At 47.9% G+C, this 22,067-nt stretch overlaps 1 protein-coding gene across 3 annotated transcripts in view; it reads left to right on the top strand.

Annotated features, from left to right (window-relative positions):
- The first annotated feature begins 1,062 nt into the window (after positions 1-1,062).
- The window catches only part of NCOA1 (nuclear receptor coactivator 1), a 68,103-nt gene continuing 47,098 nt past the window's right edge, over positions 1,063-22,067 (top strand). For all 3 annotated transcript variants that reach the window (XM_054383398.1, XM_054383397.1, XM_054383399.1), the window contains exons 1-2: positions 1,063-1,148; positions 7,464-7,630. In XM_054383398.1, the coding sequence (XP_054239373.1) occupies positions 1,063-1,148; positions 7,464-7,630 (253 nt within the window). The remainder of the gene's footprint in view (positions 1,149-7,463; positions 7,631-22,067) is intronic.

Genomic DNA, 22,067 nt, shown 5'->3' with positions numbered 1-22,067 from the left:
GGTAGGAAACTCATCGCTAGGGTATTTGGGCTGGAAGGACCATCCATGGGAGGCAGCCTCAGCAGGAGGTGGGGAAGGGGTTTGTGGGAGGGTGTCACATCCCGTTAAAGAGATGAGTCAGTTTGCAGCTCTAATTAAAGCCCAGGCCATGTGCTGAGGGGAAAGGAGGTGGTGGAGGAGCAGGAGCTCATACACAATGGCAAGGGGTGGAGCGTCCTCTGCCAGCTGTGATTCAGAGGAACCAGGGGTAGATGGGAGAGGAGCTGGATATGAGCTGAAGAAGGTTTGCAGAAGTGATCCAAAGTGATCAAACATAGCAGTGAAACAGGCTGTGTTTAGAGAGTTGTTGAGGTATTGCAAAACCGGGAAGCTAAGATCTGTGGGGCCACAGGGGAGAGCTCAGTCTGTGATGTAAGGATGATGGTGAGGGCTCTGGACAAATGGTGACCAGGAGACACAAACAGGAAGGTAACATAATCACTTCATGTCTTCCCTGTGTACCACTTCCTTCACAAATAAGGCATCGATTCAGTCTCCTTCTCTGGAGACATTCAAACCTGCCTGGACATGTTCCTGTGTGACCTACTCTAGGTGACCCTGCTCTGGCAGGGATGTTGGAATATATGACCTTTCGAGGTCCCTTCCAACCCCTACTGTTCTGTGATTCATAGAATCATAAAATGGGCTTGGTTGGAAGGGACCTCCAAAGGTCATCTAGTCCAACCACCTCTGCAGTAAGCAGGGGCATCCTCCCACTAGATCAGGTTGCCCAGAGCTCTGTCGAGCCTCACCTTGAATATCTCCAGGGATGGGGCCTCAACTACCTCCCTGGGCAACTGTTCCAGTATTCCACAACCCTCATGGTAAAGAACTTGTTCCTAACATCCAATATAAATCTACTCTTTCTCTAGTTTGATTCTGTGATAAAGAGTTGTGCTGGTTGATTACCTCTGCAGAGGTCACTTGGTCCATGTTCTTTGTCCGTGCTGCAGAGGAACAGCTCAAAAGCCTTGTCCTTACCTTATCTGTCTTTGATTCCAGGTGCAAAGTAGGTCAACCAACATGAGTGGCCTTGGGGACAGCTCCACGGACCCTGCCAACCCTGACTCTCGAAAGAGGAAAGGCTCCCCCTGCGACACAGCCCAGAGGTAGGTGAGCCGCTCCGGAGCCGTCCTCTCCCGCGGCTACTTTGTCATTCCCCCCGCGTCGCTCCGTCCCGTCTGCTCGAGCAGATGGAGCCAGGAGTCAGCCGCTCGCAGACGTTCACACTTCCTACCACAACTTCGCTTGCTTTGAGCGGTGGCTGCGGTGGAAGATGGAGCACGGTGGAAGCGCAGCTCCCCATCTGCTCTGCTTGTTGTTAGGAGGCAAACGATGATTAGAGGCTCATTAGCGAAGTCACCGCGCTGGCTTTAGGAACCGAGGCCGTCGGGAGAGCTTGCCCAGGGCAAATCTGTCACAGAGACTTCTGCAAAGCCTGCACATCATCCCAAACCTTCCCAAACCTCTCCTCACAGCACATTCCCAAGAAATCCGTGTGATTGTAATATCCAGAAACAGCAGTGAAGACCCCGTTGCTCCATAATGCAAAGACTCTGCACAAGATTTCTGTCTGAAGTGTCTTGGTTTCTGTGTGCTGGTGCAGGCTGCTTCAGAGCACAGCTCGCTGTGGAAGGACACCATTTGCTTATGTCCCAGGCAGGGGGGTTGGACTCTGATCTCTGGAGGTCCCTTCCAACCTCTAATGTTCTATGATTCTATGATTCCCATCTCAGCTACCTTGCCACCTGATTTAGGCTAAGTCCTGGGTGGAGGCAGTTGGGATCTCCTTCCACAGGCTTTTCCAGGATTCCTGTGAATCCTGTGCACTTTTTTACATGGTGATAGTGTCTGTTAGGAAGGATGAACATTATGGCACTGCTGCTGGTCCTGGGTCTTTGCTTCCTGGGATGCTCTTTTGGTTGATGTTTCAGAATATTGATGCACTGAGGAAGAATCAGGTGCGTTGTCTATCACTTACAGTTCATACACAGAATCCCAGTGTGGTGGGGGTTGGAAGGGACCTACCTACCTGAAAAAACAGGGTTGCACACAGCAGCTTGCCCAGGATTACAATGTTCAGGTGGGTTTGGAGTCTCTCCAGAGGAGACTGCATAACCTCTCTGGGCAGCCTGTTCCAGTACTCTAGCACTCTCACAGGGAAAAGGTTTTTCCTCCTGTTCAGATGGAAACTCCTGGGTTCCAGTTGCTGCCCATTGCCCCTTGTCCTGTTACTGGGCACCACTGGCCCCATCCTCTTAACCCCTGCCCTTTAGATATTGATCAGCATTGAGAAGATCTCCTCTCAGGCTGCTCTTCTCCAGGCTGAACAGCTCCAAGTCTTTCCTTGTCAGAGAGATACTCCAGTCCCCTCAGCATCTTTGTAGCCTCTGGTGGACTCTATCAAGCAATTCTTTATCTCTCTTGAGCTGGGAAACCCAGAATTGGACCTGGGAGTCCAGACGTAGCCACACTAGGGCAGAGAGGGAGGAGAACCTTCTTTGACCTGCTGGCCACACTTTTATTAATCCACCCCAGGGGACCATTGGCCTTCTTGACCGTGAGGGCACATTGCTGCCTCATGGGCTACTTGTTGTCTACGAGCCCTCCAAGGTTCTCCTCTGCAGAGCTGCTTTCCAGCAGGTCAACCCCTAACCTGTAGTGGTACAGGGGGTTATTCCTCCTCAGGTGCAGGACCCTACACTTGCCCTTGTGAACTTCATGAGTTTTCCCTCCAATCCATCTCTCCAGCCTGACACATGATATCATAAACCCTAAATGTAAAGGAAATGGGGTTCCAGTAGAGACACATGAAGTGGTTGGTTGAGGATTTCTGGATTTGTTTGTTGTAAGCTTATTTTGGTTGCAGCATCTCCCTTCTGTAGAGTTGAAACCCAAAGGCCCTGTGGTTCATGGCTTAGCTGTGCTATTCAGTTGCAGAAGGCATTGTGATAACAATTGTATACTGCAAAATACTTCTGTGGTCATGTGGAATATTTTTCCCTTCTGGCTGAGTCATACGAGTGAGAGGTCAGAGGTCTGCAGCCCTCATTGCTGTCTCCAGGCTGATCTCAGAGCTGGTCCTCACCCCAGCAGTGAGTGTGGGTTGAAGCTGTTGGTCCTTGAATCCCCCTGGCAGAGCCAGGGGCAGCAAGGTGGGTTGGACCCCTCTTCTTGCAGGAACTGCTCTCTGGAAGAATGATCACACACCTGACTTTACTTCATCTGGTCTGCCTTTGGAAAGCAGATCTCTTGTGGTTTGTTTCCTAAACTGTAACCACCCCAAGAAATCTTTCTTCTGCTGACACCAGGGGTCTTTCAAAATACATAGGACAAGGAACAAGCCTGATCATAGAGAAGCAGAAACTTCTGGATGATGGATTATCTTTTCTTGGCCAACCACCGTGAGTTTTGACATCCACAAAGCACCTACAAGCATTTTTAGAATAGCTTTGTTGGGTTGGCCATCCAACCCCAAATACTGCAGCTGAAGCACATTACCAAAATCCAAAAGAGATGAAGACTTCCAGTGCTGCATCTTCCTTCCTTCAGACCATCTCCTGACTTACAGCCATGGTGGGGAAGGACCTTGCCCTCCTCTTCAAGCTAGCCAGCGTTCTCCATAACATACTCCAGAGCAAAATGAACTTCAAAACCCCTTTTTTAAAACCTGGAAGGTTTAACTATTGCTTTTGATGATACTTGGGAGTGATAAAGAGCAGCCCACTGCTGCAATATTCTCATGATGCTTTTATGTAAGGAAAATTGGCCAATTCTCCCTCCTACAATTTGAAAGTTGCCACAGCAACAGCAACATTAAGGGTTTTCATGAAATGAGCTCACCCACAACAGAGAGATTTTTTTTCCTCTCCCCTCTGCTATTGCTTTTTGGTTTACAGGAAGAGCTAAGAATTAATTTGACCTTAACTGAAACACTCTTTCAACTACTTGGAGAAGCATTTGCCTGCCCATTGCCAGGGAACATGCCAGTGCCAGTGTCACTGATAGCCATGCAAAGAGAGGCCGAGGTCCATTGCTGGAACCAGCACTTTTGCAGCAGGTGCACATCCAACCTAGAAAGATTACAGACTCTCAGAATCATTTTGGTTGGAAGAGACCTTTAAGATCAAGTCCAACTTTTAACCCAGCACTGCCAGCTGACCACTAAACCATGTCCCTCAGCACCACATCTACACAGCTTTTCAGTCTCTTCAGGGATAGGGACTCCACCACTGCCCTGGGCAGCCTATTTCTCAAGGCTTGACAGCCTTTTTGAGGAAGAAATTGTTCCTCATGTCCAACCTAAAACTCCCCTGGTGCAACTTGAGACCGTTTCCTCTTGTTCCTTGGATGAAGAGACCAACCCCCACCTGGCTGCAACCTCCTTTCAGGGAGCTGTAGAGAGCAAAACAGTCTCCCCTCAACCTTCTCTCCAGATTAAATAATCCCAGTTCCCCCAGGCACTCTTCACAAGACTTGTGCTCTAGACCCTTCTCCAGCTTTGCTGCTCTTCTTTGGACATACTCCAGCATCTCAATATCCTTCTTGAAGTGCGAGGCCCAAAACTGAACCCAGGCTTCCAGGTGTGGCCTCACTAGTGCCGAGTACAGGGAGACAATCCCTGCCATAGCCCTGCTAGCCACAGTACTGCTGATCCAAGCCAGGATACTGTTGTTGGCTTTCTTGGCCACCTGGGCATACTACTGACTCACCTTCAACTTACTTCTATAAAGCTGTGATTGCTGCCTGCTACTCCTTAGTACCAGTTGGCAGCTGCCTGCCCAGGAACTGAGGACTCTTGCACTCACCCAAGCCTGTTGCAGAGGAGTTTCTGTGTATCTTTCATGCAAGATCTTACTCATGGCACTTCATGGGACTGGTGACCCAGGCAGAAACACAGCTTATGTTTTTCAGACCTTCACTTTTATTTTTTTTCTTTCTTTTTGGATTCTGCTGCTCTGCTGGTTTAAAGGAGGTTGAGTCATTCTTGTTGCTCCTCTGGGAAGACACAGAAGAAGTGAGGTGATTGAGTGCACTTGGTAGGCATGGGGTGGTTCATCACAGAGTTTCATCCTTGCAGTTGTCAGGTATTTTCATGAGAGCAAGTTTAAGGAACAGAAATATGCCCAAGAGACAAAGCCTGCATATCTGTCAGACCTGGATATTGAGCTAATAAAGTGGAATTAGGGAAAAATAAAGAAGAATCTGTGTAGCCTGCCTGAGGAGTTCCTTAGAAGGGAGAGCTGGTGGTATCTCATCCTCTTTTGGAGAGCTATGGTTTCTAAAGGGTCTCTGCAGAGTTGGCAAGGTATATTCATACTCTGGTTGACTTGCACTCTCAGCAGACATGACAAACCAAACCTCTTCTTTAAGCCTTTAGCTATTAGCAGAGCTTGTTTTACTACACAGAACAATGAAATTGCATCTGCAGTATGACACAGATCTCCTACCAAGCTGGACTTTTGGATTCAGTGTCTGTAGTCAGTGTTTTCTCAGTCCTCCCATGAGTAATGGAATCTCTTTGAAGCCAGGAATATCTCACCGTGCCTACAGGCATCTCAGCAGCCTCTTGATGTATAGTAAATATTAGAGATTTCCAGGCAGTATAGGATGCTGGGCATCCTGGAGAGACTGCAACAAAATTAGGTGTCTTGTTGAAAACCAACTTGAAAAAGGAATCACAAGCCTGTAGAGCCATGTTGGGTGTTTTGAGGTTTCCTCATTTCATCCTTTGGTTGATATAAAGAATCATAGAATGGTTGGACTTGGAAGACCTTTCTTAGAAGTCTCCTTAAGTACTGGAAGACCAAAAGAAGGTCTGCCTGCTGGAGAGGCTGGAGAAGCCCAACTCTCTCAGACTCTCCTTGCAGCAGAGGAGTTCCATCCTTGCATCATTTTTGTGGTCTCCTCTAGGCTTGATCCAACAGGTCCCTGTCTCTCCCGTGATGAGGACCTGAGGACCCCCGATCTGGACACAGCACTGCAGGTGGGGTCTCACCAGAGCAGAGCAGAGCAGAGGGGAAAAATCAGCTCCCTCGACCTGCTGGCCACACTGTTTTGGATGCAGCCCAGGATACAGTTGGCCTGTGGGCTGTGAGCTCACATTGCTCATGCATGTTCAGCTTTTCACCCACCAGCACTTCTAAGTCCTTCTCTGCAGGGCTGCTCTCCATCCCTTTGTGCTCAGGCCTGTGCTGATACTGACCTGAGTGCAAGACCTTGGCCTTGTGTTTGGCCTTGTTGAACCTCATGAGCAGAGAAAACTGAGTAGAGAAACCTCATGTAGAGGAAAGTATTTAGAGAAGCTGTGTCTCTGTGTGTTTCTCATTTCATTTTGGCAGATTTGATTCTTACAACATCTTTGGTAAAAGACTATGTGACCAGGGTGTCTAGGGTGGCTTCAGTGATGGCCATGTCATAGCATGTAAATACTGTATTCTCAATTCCCAGAATTTACAAATAGGTGGTGGGAGAGTGTTGGGTTTCTGCAGCAGCCACAAGCTAAAGGAAAAGCTGCTTTAGCTGGGACACAAAGGTCAAGCTCATGAATATTTTTCATTTTCATCCTGTCGTTGTTGATTCTGATTTTCACGTTGCTGAACTCTGGTGAATGTTGTTAGCTTTTATGTATGAATTTAGGATTAAACTTGGTGACAGCTGGAATAGTGGAAAAATAAGAGGCTGTATGTAACTATTTTTGAATAGTTTTGCTGTAACTCATTTATAACTATTTCTTGAGAGGAAGGTGTAGTCCTGAATGTTAGAGTCTGGTTTTCTTAGGACTGTTTGGATAGACCCGTTTATCTTCCTTGGCATTAATTTTGGAATCACAGAATTGTTTTGGTTGGAAGAGACCTTTAAAATCAACAACTTCAACCATTAATCCAGCACTACCAGGTCACCACTAAACCCTGTCCCTCAGCATCACATCTACAAAGACTCCACCACTGCTCTGGTCAGTCTGTTCCAGGTCTTGACAATCCTTTGGGGAGGAAATTGTTCCTCATGTCCAATGTAAACCTCCCCTAGCACAACTTGAGGCCATTTCCTCTGGCCCTATCACTTGTTCCTTGGGAGAAAAGACCGACCTCTACCTCACTCCAGCTGCCTTTGGGGGACACATGGAGAGCAAGATGGTCTCACCTCAACCTCCTCTTATCTAGGCTAAAAAAAACCCTCAATTCCCTCAGCTGCTTTTCAGCAGGCTTGTGCTCTAGAGCCCTTAATATGCATATTTTGATTATATGCATAGAAGAAGAAAAGAGCCTGAATGAATTCCCCAGCATTTTTGAGATCTTTTGATTATAGCATGGTCATCACTCCAGCCAGTACTTGTATTTTGGGGTTCTTGTCCAGTACCCAAGTGAGACTAACAGTTGGAAATTATTAATGTGACTTTTAATTATTTTCCTCTTCTCTAACAGCAATGAAAAGCGGCGACGGGAACAGGAGAACAAATATTTAGAGGAGCTGGCGGAGCTGCTGTCTGCAAACATTGGGGACATTGACACTCTGAGTGTCAAACCTGACAAATGCAAGATCCTGAAAAAGACGGTTGATCAGATCCAGCAGATGAAGAGATTGGAGCAAGGTAAGGCAGCAGCTACCTGCCTTGGTGTCTTTGGGAAGCTTCAGAGCAAGAGTGTTCACTTTGTACTAATCAGACACTAAATCATGAGTTAATTAATGCAAAATCATGACATAACCATTCCATTTGCAGTGGTTTTCCTTCTCCTGCTTTTATGGAAGCAGTAATACGGAAGGGGAAGCTTTGCTTCCGTTGCATGGCTTCTTCAAGATGCCACCTTTGTTTTCTGGTTTAAGGTGGCACTTTACTTTCTCATCACAGAATCGTTTGGATTGGAAAATAAGACTGTCGAGTCCAACAGTTAACCCAGCACTGCCAAGCCACCACTAAACCATGCCCCTCAGTGTCATATCTCCACGTCTTTTAAATCTCTCCAGGGATGGAGACTCCACCACCACCCTGGGCATCCTGTTCCAGGGCTTGGAAGAAAATGTTCCTTGTGTTCAAGATAAACCTTCCCCGGCACAGCTTGAGGCCATTTCCTTTTGTCCTGTCACTTGCTCCTTGGGAGAAAAGGCCAACCCTGAGCTGGCTCCAACCTCCTTTCAGGAAGTTGTAGAGAGCGAGGTCTCCCCTCTGCCTCCTTTTCTCCATGCTAAACAATTCCAGTTCCCTCAGCCACTCCTCACAGGACTTGTTCTCTAGACTCTTCACCAGCTTCATTGGACAGCATCCAAATGATTCATCCTGAAATTATGCCTTAGATTAAATTAAACAGAAGTGCTTGTTAAACTTTCAGGATCAGGCCCATTAAGGGCTTATCAGCAATTAACTGTGTGCAGAAACCCCATTTTATGGCTGGGTAAGGTGAAGGACAGATAACTCTGCCACACGCTGTGATAGGCTTGGTGAAGAACCTTGTAGCCTTGTCAGATCTGTTCTTCTGCCAACCAAGCAGATTAGAGGGGTATTAATCCACCTCCTGCCAGTGACTACAGGAGCTGTAACCAGTGAACAGAGAAGAGATGCTGGAGAAACCATAATCAAGGTTAAAATTCACCCCCAGAGTCAACTCAAGGGCTGGAATGCAGAAGTCTAAAGGGCTTGAGCAATGCACAGAAGAAAGGGTGAGGTTTATTAAGGAGGGAGTGGGAGCTCCCAGCACCCTCAGCATCCCTCCTGGAGCTGCTGCAGATGGGCTCCAGCTTGCTCTGCATTGCGCGTGCTTCAGGGCTGCCCATCTTGTGCACTCAAATGCTTTGTCCTTTGTGCAAATGCTTTGTCCTTAGTGCACTTTGTGCACAAGGTGAATCCCACTCCCTGTTAAGTGCTGAGAGCACATCATCTGTCAAGCACTGCCTCTGCCAAAGCTCCCGTTGCATGCTCTGAGTGGAGCCATGTTGCCCTCTAACAGATGTTGAATTTTCCTTGAACCCCGTGGCTCAGGTTGGGGTACACACAAACAGGCACTGCGTAGACTCACAGAGTCTTCTGAGTTGGAAGGGACCTTTAAAGGTCATCTAGTCCAATGCCCCAACAGGGACATTTTCAACTAGATCAGGTTGCTTAGAGCCACATCCAACATGACCTGGAATGTTTCTTCCTTAGTTCTAGTCTAAATCTCCCCTCTTTATAAAACCTTGACCCCTTGTCCTGCCACAACAGGCTCTGATGAAAGTCTATCATCATCCTTCTTAAGGGCCACCTTTAAATACTGCAAGGTCACAATAAGTTCCCCCTGGAAACTTATTTCAGCCTTGCAGGCTGAAAGAGCCATAGCTGCAAGTCGGTGAGCACCTATATTGACCCAAATCTTGGAAAGGATCTCAGGGGCTTCTCATCAAGAGAACCTCAACAGCTAAATTTCATCCCCTGCTTGCTCGTAGCTCAGTCTGATGAGCCCCAGGACTGTGAGAACTTGTCCAACCAAAACACAGAATCAAAGAACATATCTGGTCGGAAGAGACCTTGAAGATCATCCAGTCCAAGCCTCAACCAAGCACTGAAGGGTCAACACTAAACCATGTCCCTAAGCACCACGTCCAGGGCAAGCTCAGTGACAAATCATCCAGCTCACACCACCCAGGCTGCTTGGGCCTCCCGATGAAGCAGGACAAATGCTTTTAGATGTCATTCACGTTGTGCCCAGGCTCTGAAAGGACTTTGGTAGTGGGTGAGCACACCCAGATTCCTGCTTGCTGCCACTTCACTGTTGATTAGTTTTTTTGACGTTGCACAGCAGGGCTGAACATTAACTAGGACAAGCACTACTTAAAAATATTATGCCTCAAGCTTTGCTCGGTGTCACCAGCTTATCTAGTGCAGCACCAAGTGACCAAAGGAAAGAAACTTCACCTATATTTGTTCTTAGCAAACTTGCTTATGGGAGCGTTTCACATGAGGAAGTAGGAAAAATATGGCAAATAGTCAGAATATTTGTGGCCAGAGACAGTTTTCTCTCCTTGTAGTGTAAGATATTGTCTCCCTGCCTACGTCCTTCCTCCTCCTCCTCCTTTCTGTTTCTCAGCTGTAAAGCAGATTAATATTTGATAACTACTGAGGATGTGGGTTTGTTGCTGAAGTGTTGTGAATGGTATGCTGCAGAGCGTGGCTGTGCTCTTTCTGATGCTGTTAGAAAATCCACCTGGAGACATGATTTCATGTAACAGAGTTTGGACTTTGCAGTGATATGTTACAGCTGGCTCAGGACAGAATCCCAGAATCACAGCATGGTGGGGGTTGGAAGAGACCTCCAGGGATCATCTAGTCAAACCTCCCTGGGTCACCAAGAGCAGGCTGGCCTGGATTGCATCCAGGCAAGTTTGGAATCTCTCTAGAGAAGGAGACTCCACAACTTCTCTAGACAGCCTGTTCCAGTGCTTTGGCACCTTCACAGGAAAGAAGCTTTTCCTCCTGTTTAAGTGGAGCCTCCTGGGTTCCGGTTTGTGCCCGTTGCCCTTTGCCCTGTCGCTCGGCACCACTGAAAAGAGTCTGGCCCCATCCTCTTGCCCCTGCCCTTTACCTGTTGATCAGCCTTGAGAAGATTCTCTTCTCAGTCTGCTCTTCCCCAAGCTAAACAGCTCCAAGTCTTTCAGCCTCTCCTCATCACAGAGTTGCCCAGTCCCCTCAGCATTTTTGTAGCCTCCACTGGACTCTCTCCATTAGTTTTCTGTCTCTCTTGAACTGGGGAGACCAGAACTGTACCCAGTACTTCAGATCTGGACATCCCAGCAAATGGTGCTCTTCAGCCCAGTAACGAGCAAAACTCTTAAGCACTGGGGAAAATGATGCTAAAAGTTGTAGCAGTGCAGATAGCAATAAAAAAACCCCAACATCCTGTCATTAACTTAATCAATGACATGCTTGGGAAGGGGCAGGTGGCAATATCAGGAGAGTGAGGACATCCTTGCCTCTACCAGCACCGGAAGGTTTTGAGGACACATCCCACCAGCTGCCCACCCTGCACCTCCACCACGAATTGTCCTCGACTTTAACCCACAAAGGGGCGGAGGAGCCAGCAGAAGCTTGCAGATGGATCACACGCAGGGGCTGAACCTTCCCTCCCATCCCCCTGCCTGCTGGGCTGCTATTTAAAGTATGAAGCAAATGCTTTTAGAAAAGATTCCTAGGTCTGGCCACCTTCCAACGTTAGTAATGTACAGTTGGCAGAACAAGCAGTTTGCGGCTGTGGCAGCAACCTGAAATTCATCTGCCAAGACAGCAATAAATGCAGCAGAGGAAGAGGCCAGGCAGTTAATTTTTCAGTCTTTGTCCATCCTGCAAAAGTTCTTTAGACTCTTTTCAGTCTGGTGGTTTGAGTGTTGGAGCCCTGAACTGTGCCTGAGCACTGTCATTCACCAGGGAAAGGAGAGAAAAGGCCACCAATATCTCTTTGGCAGCATGGAGGTCAGCAAGGAGAAGACCTCTCTGAGCATGCTGCCTGAGCTTTGCAGAGCAGTGGCCAGCCTTTGTGGACCTCCTTCCCCTTTGTCTTCACGTTGGCATCATGCCCAGCACATGGATGCCAGAGATCCTCTCCTGGGGTAGTTCCTCTGCTGCAGAGCCGTGCCTTGACACATGTCCATCCATCACGCAGAGGTGAGCTAGCCTAAGGTTGTGGGCAGCAGGTCAAAGAATGGAATTCTGCTTCTCTGTTCTACTCCATCTGCAGTGTTCGGTCCAGATCTGGAGTCCTCATTACAGGAGAGACATGGACCTGTTGGAGCAGGTCCAGAGGAGGCCATGAGCATGATCCAAGGGCTGGAACACCTCTGCTGTGGAAACAGGCTGAGAGAATTGAAGTTGTTCAGCCTGGAGAAGAGAAGGCTGCAGGGGGACCTTCTTGTGGCCTTCCAGTACTTAAAGAGGTCTGTAAGAAGGCTAGGGACAGACTTTCTAGCAATGCCTGTTGGGACAGGACAAGGGTTTAAAACTGAAAAAGAGGAGATTCAGACTAGAGAGAAGGAAGAAATTGTGGACAATGAGGGTGTTGAGACACTGTCCTAGGTAGATAACCTGTCTCTGGCAACATTCCAGGTCAGGCTGGAAAGGCCTCTGAACAACCTGCTCTAGTTGAAGATGTCCCTGCTCACTGCAGGGACCTTTAAAGGTCCTTTCCCACCCAAGCTGCTCTGTGATTTGATGATGATTCTGTGAAGGTTGTTTTAATTCAGTACAGTACTTCTGTGGTCAAAACCAGATGGATAAAGACAAGCTGAAGAGCTTTGCTGCTCAACATTTGTTTCTTGTAATGTTAGCAAAGGTGATGTGAAGGCTGTTAGAAGAAACCATGAGGGCAGCATGATTGAGCTGTGATTGACTCAAGGGGCTGCATGACAGGGAGGAGGCTCAGCTGCTGCTGGGAAGGCAGATGGTGGGTGGCTGCAAATGTTAAAATCTTGGTCATGTTGGTCATACAGGAGAGTAAAAAATGAGCAGAGATGTTGGAAAAGCTGCACTGATGTGTGGACTACCACTTATTTTGTTCCTTTTCTGTAAGATGATGTAGTACTTGATGCCTTCCCTATGAAGGTTAGGGTGACTCCTCAGCACAAGCAGAGGTAGAGCCTTGTCATCCATAAGGAAGCTTCTTTACTTCGCACAGAAAGAAAAAATTTCATTCCTGTAAGGGTGCTGCAGCACTGGACCAGGCTGCCCAGAGAGGTTGTGAAGCCTCCTCTAGATGTATTCAGTACTTGCCTGGACATGTTGCTGGGCAGCCTGCTCTGGGTGACCCTGCTTTATCAGGTGGATTGGACTAGATGATCTCCACAAGCCCCTTACAGTCCCCACCACTCTGTTTGATTCTCTGATCAAATACCTGTGTGACCCCAGGCTCTGCAGTGGCAGATGAGCTTGAGAAAAGTGTTGCCTTTTACCCTCTCCTTTTTAATTAAACACCTCGCTTTTGGAGGGTCATAACCTTTGGTTTATGGACGAGGTGATGAGCAGTGTGTGGAGAGTCTCTGATGGAGATGGGAGCTGGCAGAGGGCTCAGCTCAGCTCCCATGTAGAGCTCCCAGCCTCAGCGATGTTCTTTTTATGGTGAAGCCACCAAGTCTTTTCCCAAAAGCCCTCTCTGCTTAGTTTCCTTCCAGAGCTGGACTATAAATGCAGCACCTTAATAGAATAGATCAAACTACTGAGCTTTTCATTACGCCGCTGCCAAACTCTAACTGCCACACAAGGCTGCCCTTGAAACACCTCCGAAGTGATTCTTCCACTACCTGCATCCAAGGGACTTCGTTCCCCCTGTCCTTCCTGCATTTGCTCATCACCCTTTGCTCCTGCTGTGCCACCATATGCTCGGCTTCTGCAGGAATTGGTGAGCAGAACCAGCAGCTCCCTGGTCCAGGATCCAGCCACAGCATGGCTCCTGGCCCTGCCAGGACACGTGGGGTAATGCTCATGAGTTTCTGCTCCTGTGAGGTCCAAAAAGCCCCAGCAGATTTCCTCTGTAGTGCTCAAAATGAAGGATTTATTCTGTGTTTGCTTGGATTTGTACAGCCTCACCTGTCCTCATGAAGAATCTTGGGTCACTGCTTGCCTTTGCGGTGCAAGGTTATATGACCTTGTGTGTGACACCTTCAGCCTGGCTTTTTGGTTGTGGGGCTGCTGAATTTATTCTTATAGATGTACAAGAGGAAAAAAAATCAGATAATTATTAATGCAGATTTATTCTGTAATAATGCTGCAGCAAAGTGACCTTCCTTGCGATGCTTTAAAAGGGCACGAGGTGAAGAATTCTCTTTCCTTCCCAAATGTTACTGACTTCACTTGCAAAGATGGCCCTCAGTTTTTAAAGTTCATAGAGTCATAGAATCACAGAGTGGTCTGGGTGGGAAGGGATCTTTAAAGGTCATCTAGTCCAACCCTCCTGCAGTCAGCAGGGACATCTTCAAATAGAGCAGGTTGCTCAGATACCTGCCAACCCTGACCTGAAATAAACATTCCAGGACTGGGGCATCTGCCACCTCTCTGGGCAACCTGGGTCAGTATCTCACCACCCTCAGTGTAAACAATTTCTTCCTTATCTGTAGTCCAAATCTCCTCTCTTCTGGTTTAAAACCATCACCCACCTCACTGTCAATTCATCTAACTCACCCTTTTAAGCTTACATATGAGGATGTTATGGGAGACCGTGTCAAAAGCCTTGCTGAAGTCAAGGTGAACATCATCCACTGCTCTCCCCTCATCTATCCAACTGCTCACACCATCCTAGATGGCTATCAAATTGGTCTTTGAATCCATGCTGATTATTCCTGATGATCTTCTTTACCTCCAACCTCCACATGCTTAGAGATGAACTCTAGAATGAGCTGTTCAGGGAGGGAGGTTCATCATCTTTCCCGGGGATGGAGGTGAGGCTGACTGACCTGTAGTTACCTGGGTTCTCTTTCTTGCCCTTTTTGAAGGTTGGAGTGACACTGGCTTTCTTCCAGTCCTCACCTCCCCTGTTCTCCACAGCCTTTCAGAAATGATGGAGAGTGGCTTAGCAATGACCTTAGCCAGCTCCTTCAGCACTCATGGGTGCATGCCCTGAGAGCCTATGGATCTGTGGGTGCACAGCTTGCCTAGGTGATCTCTTACCCAATCCTCCTTGACTAAGGGACAGTCTTCCTTCCTCCAGACTTTCTCTCTTGCCTTCAGGGACAAGAGAGGGCCAGCCTTAGCACTAAAGATTGAAGCAAAGAAGGTGTTCAGTAACTTGGACTTCTCCATCCTCTGTCACCAGTGGGCCCACATTTTGCCTGGTGTTCCTTTTCCTGCTAATGTACTTGGAGAAGCCCTTCATGTGTTTCATGGGTTTGGTTTGAGCTTTTTTCACGTCCTTTGCCAGATTAAGAGGGCCTTAGATTTCCTTGTAGCATCCCTATATATTCTGGCAACATTCCTACATTCCTCCCAAGTAGCCAATCTCTTTTTCCACAGACTGAGAACGTCCTTCTTCCATATGAGTTTTCCTAGAAGCTCCTTGCCTCCCCTGCTTGTTTTCTTACTCATAGGGATGCACCAATCGTGAGTCTGGAGGAGGTGATGCTTGAATATTAACCAGCTCTCTTTGGTTCCCCTGTCTTCTCGAGCCCTAACCCGTGAGATTCTTTTAAGTAGGTCTCTGAAGAGGTCAAAGTGGACTCTCCTGAAGTCCAGGGTTGCATTTCTACTTACTACTCTGCTACTTCCTCACATGGTCCTGAACTCCACCATCTCATGGTCACTTCATCCAAAGCTGCCTCCAACCTTCACATCCCTGATGTGACCTTCCTTAGTTGTTAATACAAGGTCAGCAGCACAGCTCTCCTCACAGAGTCCTCCACCACCTGTGTCAAAAAGTTATCATCAATGCACTGCAGGAACCTCCTGGACTGTTTGTACCTCACTGTGTTGTCCTTCCAGCAAATATCAGGATGGTTGAAGTCTCCCATGATAATCAGGGCATGTGATGGCAAGGCAGATTTCAGCTGTCTGTAGAAGGCCTCGTCAACATCCTCTTCCTGATCAGTTGGCCTACAGTAAAAACCCACTGCAATGTGTCACCCGTATTAGCCAGTCCCTTTATTCTTACCCATACACTTTCCACTTGTTCTTCTTCTCCCCCAGGCAGAGCTCAATACATTCCAGTTGCTCTCTCACATAAAGGGCAACTCCATCACCTCACCTTCTGGGCTGCAAACACACATTGCTGGTTTATGTCTAGCTTTTCGCCCACCAGTATCCCCAAGTCCTTCTCCACAGGGCTGCTCTCCATCCCTCCATCCCATAGCCTGTGCTGATATTGGGGGTTGCCATGACCCGGGTGTAGGACCTTGCACTGGGCCTTATTGAACCTCAGGAGGCTGAACAACTCAATGGTTAGAAAGTGAAAAGGCCAACCAAGGAAGACCTGCAGCCTTTCCCACAGCACGTTGGGTAGCCTAGTTTGTGCCAAGGATGACAGAGCTGGGCAAGATGGAGAAGTTGGGATGCCTGGAACACAATGGAGCACAAGGCACAATGGCTCTGTTTACAAAGGCCTGTACCTGTTTGCAAAGGCCTGTAGTGATAGGTCAAGGGGCAATGGTTTGAAATTAGAGAAGAGTACATTTAGATTGGATGTTAGGAACAAGTTCTTTACTGTGAGGGTAGTGGAACACTGGAACAGGTTGCCCAGAGAGGTGGTTGGGGCCCCATCCCTGGAGGCTCAAGGTGAGGCTCAACAGGGCTCTGGGCAACCTGATCTAGTGGAGGATGTCCCTGCTGACTGCACAGGGGCTTGGACTAGATGAGCTTTGGAAGTCCTTTCCAACCCAAACCAATTTGTGATTCTGTCCCTTTCCGATACAGCACAGGTTGGATGACTCTCTGAGCAACCTCATGTAGTTGAAGAAGTCCCTGCTCATTGCAGGAGGGTTGGACTAGATGGCCTTTAAAGGTCCCTTCCAACCCAAACTATTCCGTTGAGTCTATGATTCTGTGATTCAGATCACTACCACCAGCCCCCATTTGAAGTTAACCTACTTGGGGAAGTCATTTTCCTTTTGGATGAATGCAGCAGGGTAAGTGAAGTGGATGAAATAATTATTGATTTTGGCTGCTCTGTTGCATATGATCAGAGGGCTGTCAGTGGCTTTCCTTTAATTAAGTTTCCCTGCTGTCTTGTCATATGCTTAGATTTGGCCCTGGATTTATTTTGTGATATACGTGTCCAGCTTCTAGCAGAGAGGTTCTGGGTCCTCTGTAGGATGTATGGAACCCTCTTCAGAATGAATCCTGAGTTTCATCTTGGGTTTGGGAATGGCAGCACATGGTGAGCTTTACAAAGAGAACAAAAAAAAAGCCTTGGCTTTGTGTTTAGCTGTGGTCAGAAAATGGTGTAGTGGTGGCCTGGGAAGAGGCTTCTCCTCACAGCCTGCAACAGCAGCGTGAGGTTTTGGGAGGAGGAGAGGAGGAGAATTTGTCCTCAGGCACTGAGCTAAGACCCTCTTCTTGTCCCAGCAGCTGAGTGATGTGGGACATTATTGAAGATCATCAAATTACTGCCATAAAGCCACAAAGCGAGTCGTTGCGTGCAGTGTGTGGCAGCAAGGCGCAGAGCTGAGGCCCCTTGGTGAGCTTTACCCCAAAGCAGAGGAGCCCAGTGCAGAGTAATTAAAGGCTTTCAGCTGTTATTTTCTGCCCAGATCCAGGCTCCCATGTTAGCCTCAGTCAACAGGGTTTTCTGTCTGCAGCACCTAGGGATAGAGCTCTGCATGGGTTTTCATTAGCTTTGAGGCAGTATCTAGCCCAAGTCCGTATTACTGTGTCTGTTAAAGGAGCTGGACATCTCCAGTGCAGGAGTGGAAGGAGCCTTTGAGAACTTCTCCCTCACTTGGCTTTATTTTGCCAGGATAATGTAGTTAACACCTTCAGGCATTTCTTTTTCTGCTTGGATCCAGTTTGACAAGCAGGGTGGGATCTAGGCTCAGCCTGGGTTGCTGGGCTACCCTTTGGAAGCCCCATGGGTGGAGAAGCATGAGTGCCGTGGGCAAACTTCTACAATGTTTCGCTGGCCTCGTGATGAACAAAAATTTCCTCCTATCCCACCTGAACATCTCTTGCTTCACTTGCACCCATTGCTTCTCATCTTCTCACCATGCATCTCAGTGAAAAGCCTGGCTCCATCACCTCCATAGCTTCTTGTAGGCATGGGTAAACTGCTATCAGGTGCCCCAAGGCCATCTCTTCTCTAGGCTAAGCAAACCCCTTCCCTTGGCCTCTGGTCTCATGGTCGGTTTTCCAGCCCTGAACTCACTTGTTTGTGTTATACTGGTGTCCCAGAACTGGACACACTATGTAGTGGTCACCTAGATGTGATGCTATGCTGGCCATGCAGATGGATCAGGTTGAAGACAGGAGCCAGTGGCCACTCTACCAAGTACAGGTTGACATCAGAAGAGCCGATGGAAAGAGTTCTCAGGTGGTCTGGACCCTGCATTGCCATATCACATCTGAGTTCCTTCCTTGGTGGCCTGGAGAGCTTCCCAATGTGGGTGTTGCTGCCAGCAGGGCAGGGTGGCACCGTGCCACCACTGTTGCCTTTCTGCCTTGCATGCAGAGACTGAGATAAACTGAAACTATTAGATTCAGTGAATTCAGGTGTCGTTTTGGGTAGCTTTTATGTGTTGAGGTAACACAGAGGTCCTTCAGTGAACTAAAAGAGGACACTTTCCTGCAATGGAAGAACAAGGTGTAGAGTTTTCACATAGACCCAGAGATGAAAACCTCACTGTTTGGAAAATCATTCAAGTGAAGGCTCAAGAAGACAGCCTAGATTTCAAGGCCATCAATGTATTATAAGCAAGAAGTTTGGGTCTAACGTTTGAGGTTTGACTGAAGAACAAAAGCAAGCAGCAGAGTGGCATCTGAGGAGCAATCTCAGTGGAAATGTCTGCTGGAAATGGAGTAAATGAAAACCGCTTTAAGGGGTTTATATTAATTAAAGGATTTTTTTAAATTGTTTTTTAATTAATTAACGAAAACCACATTAAGGTTTGTGTCAAATCTAAAATTAGATGTGAATCTCTTCAGGCTACAACTGTCAGCCTGGTGCTGTTGTCTCCTCTTTAAATGCATTGACTTTATCGAAGTTATCCTGGTTTGGTTTGCTTCGAGGGAGGTCAGAAAAAAGGAGTTTTGCTTTTACCGTAGAGCTATGTTTTGCAGGCTCTAGGTTCCTTCACCTTTCATCCCTGAGCTCACGAATGACCTCCCTGGCCAGCAGTCTTGTCACTGAGTGTTTGCAGGTGCTGGAGAGGAAAACTTTCTTCATCCCAGATCTGGTGGTTGGATTAACCCTGATGGAGCTGCTTGTGCTGCTAGAGGGAGGGATGCACACAGCTTTCATCCTGTCTCAGCAGCCAATTTTCCACCGTATCTTTGAGGGCTACAGAGAAACACCCAAACCCTGGAGGCCAGATTAGACATCAGAAGGGAGGGGGAATTTCTCCTTGGCTTCAGTGGGTGCTCACTGAAAGCCTTCAATGTGAGGCTGATCCAAGATAAACAGAGTTCAAACAGACCCAATCCTTTTAACTGTTTAACTTCATCCATTCAGGAATGCTTCTGAGATCCTGAAGAAAATGAAAACACCTGCTTGGTGGTGGTGGAAATGAGTTTCAGATCATTTCTGTGCCAGTGCTGCCCTTTAATCTGGTGTATTCTTCCTTCTGTTTGGCAATTACTGCCCTTCCCTATTTCTTTTTATGAAATTGTGGCTCTTGTTCTCTACCTTCATTCAACTTGTCCGACAAACCAAGCTCTCCTAGAATCTTGCTATCAGATAGCTACACCTTTGCCTTTAATCAAGCCACCAGCTCTTTTCTGGACTTCTTCCAAGTGAACTTCACTTCTCTTGAGTGAGTTGGTTCCAGACAACATGTTTTTTCTTACCAGATTTTACCAGATTGTTGGTGGTACCACTTCTGATATGCTGGAGGTAACAGTTGTGTCCTCTTGTCACCTCCATTAAGTCATCCACAACTTTTAACCAAAGCTCATGTTCCTGGTTTTTGAGCGCATGACCTGCAAGCTGTACAATGAGGGAGAAATCTGCACAGTGCAGTTGCTTCATTTTTCTGCCTTTTGGTCCTCTTCTGTTTGAAGGAGTCAGCCCACCCTCAAGTTGATGTGTGTCTTCTCTCCACATGACCTCTCCTCATCCTGATGAAACATCTTTATTCTCAAAATGGAGTTTCATGGAGCTTCATGGGAGCCTCTGCTAGATCTTGGGGCTGTTCAACATCTTCATGGATGTGGAAGAATACACCAAATCATTGCTAGACCATTACAGGGGGGAAATACTGGAGTGTTGAGTGGGTCTTATCCTGGGAAATGGTGCTAGGTTGGAGATCCTTGGTTTGAGGCCAAACAGATCCTCTGTTGCCCCAAGAGGGACAAAAGAATGACACTCACACAAACGGGTTGGAGAGTGATGGAAAGTTTAAATGGAAAAGCAATTGGTCTTCACAGAAGACCACAAGCATAGCGGCAAAGGTATCCCAAAGCATACAGAGTCCCTTCTACAACACCCAAAGGCTTCCCAACACTTCTCTTCTCCCAACCTGAGGGTCTGCCCAAAACCCCCAGGGCTCTTTCTCCCTCCACCCCCCTGCTAGGCTAGTCTCAGGCTGACCAGGTCTGAGACTGCCCCTCCTGGCATTAGGTCTAGACAGGCCTAAGAGGCCTTGAGATACTCCCCCACCGTTACCCGATAGGGAGCATCTCCCATGGGAGCAGAGAGGGAAGAAAGAGGAAGAGAAGGACTTTGCAGATGGATTTATAGGGTGCAGGATTTATGGGTGGAAATACGCTGATTCCTGTGTCCACTGACTGGGTTGGACACTCAGGACACCGGAGGTGTAGCTTACGTGGCAGTAACAGGAGGCACCCAGCCTGAGCTGCCACAATCCTGGAAGTGAAGGCAGTCAATGTGAACTTGAGATGTGATGAAAAGCAAGGTGGTCTTCTCCTGGGTGATGCTGGTAGGACAAAACTGGAGCTCAGGCATGGTATGCATGCTGAAAGGAGGTTGTAAAACCCAGAGGAGGCAGAGAGGAGGGCCACGGAAATGAGCCAGGGGCTGGAGAAAATGTCTTGCAGCTTGGAAGACTGAAAAGCTCTGCTGAGTGTATCTGGGGGAAAAACACCAGGAGTGGGGACATGGTGATGACACCATAAACACTAACAAGAACAGAAAATGCTGGCTACTGGAGAGGGTTTTTAATCCAGCATAACAGAGAATGACTCAAAGCCGAAGCCAGACAAAAAGAAATTAGGACTCGAGCCCAGAGTGACAACTGGGAGGGTGATTGCTTTGGGAGGCAGCTGCCAAGGGAAGCGGTGGGTTGCGTCAGGTTTGGGCCAAACAGAAGTTCAGGGCTTGTGGTAGTGGAAGTGGGTGAACTTTGACGGCTCTATGATAATCATGAAGTCAGATTAGCCAGTCTAATAATCTCTCCTGGCCTCCCAGCTCTATAAATCTGAATGATTTGATGATGGAAAATGCCTCAGGAGCTGGATCTCCATCCACAGCAGCAAATTCTGCCAGCGCAGAGGTGGGGCAAGTGCCACACTCACCAAATCCCAGCATGCTGAGAGTTGGAAGGCACCTCTTAGGATCATCTTGTTCAACCTCCCTGATACCCAGGATCACCCACAGCAAGTTGCCCAGGATCATGTACAGGCAGGTTCAGAATCTACCCAGAGGAGGCTCCACAACCTGTCTGGACAGCTTGGTCCAGGGCTCCAATGCTCTTACAGGAAAGAAGTTTTTCCTCATTCAGATGGCACCTCCTGGGTTCCAGTTCCTGTTGCCCCTTGTCCTGTTGCTGGGCACCAATGAAGAGTCAGGCCTGATTCCTCTTGCCCACTGCCCTTTAGAGATTGATCTGCATTGGGAAGATCCCCTGTCAGGCTGATCTCCTCCAGGCTGAAAAGCCCCAGGTTGCTCAGCCTTTCCTCATCACAGAGATGTTCCAGTCCCCTCAGCACCTTTGTAGCCTCTGATGGACTCTCTCCAGTGGTTCCTTGTCTCTCTTGCACTGGGGACACAATACTCTAGATGTGGACCCACTGGGGCAAAGCACTAGGGGAGGAGAAGCTCTCTCTACCTGCTGGCCACACTCTTCATAGTGCACTCCAGAAGACCATTGGCCTTGGACACAATGGCACATTTCTGGCTCGTGGTCATTTTGTTGTCCACCGGGATTCCCAGATCTTTTACCACAAAGCTGCTTTCCAGCAGGTCAGCCCCCAACTTGTACTGGTACATGAGGTTATTCCTCCCTAGGTGCAGGTCCTTGCCCTTGCTATTGTGGAACTTCATGAGGTTTCTCTTTGGCCAGTCCAGGTCTTGCTGAATGGCAGCACAGCCTGACTGGGTGTCAGCCACTCCTCACAATTTATATCATCAGCAAACTTGCAGAGGATCCACTCCATTACTTCATCCAGGTCTTTGATAAAGATGTTGAACAAGACTGGACCC

The sequence above is a fragment of the Indicator indicator genome, chromosome 9 (genome assembly GCF_027791375.1).
Source record: "Indicator indicator isolate 239-I01 chromosome 9, UM_Iind_1.1, whole genome shotgun sequence".
Lineage (NCBI taxonomy): Eukaryota > Metazoa > Chordata > Aves > Piciformes > Indicatoridae > Indicator > Indicator indicator.
The sequence above is the reverse complement of the archived record's forward strand: the minus strand, read 5'-3'. Positions and strand labels throughout refer to the sequence as shown.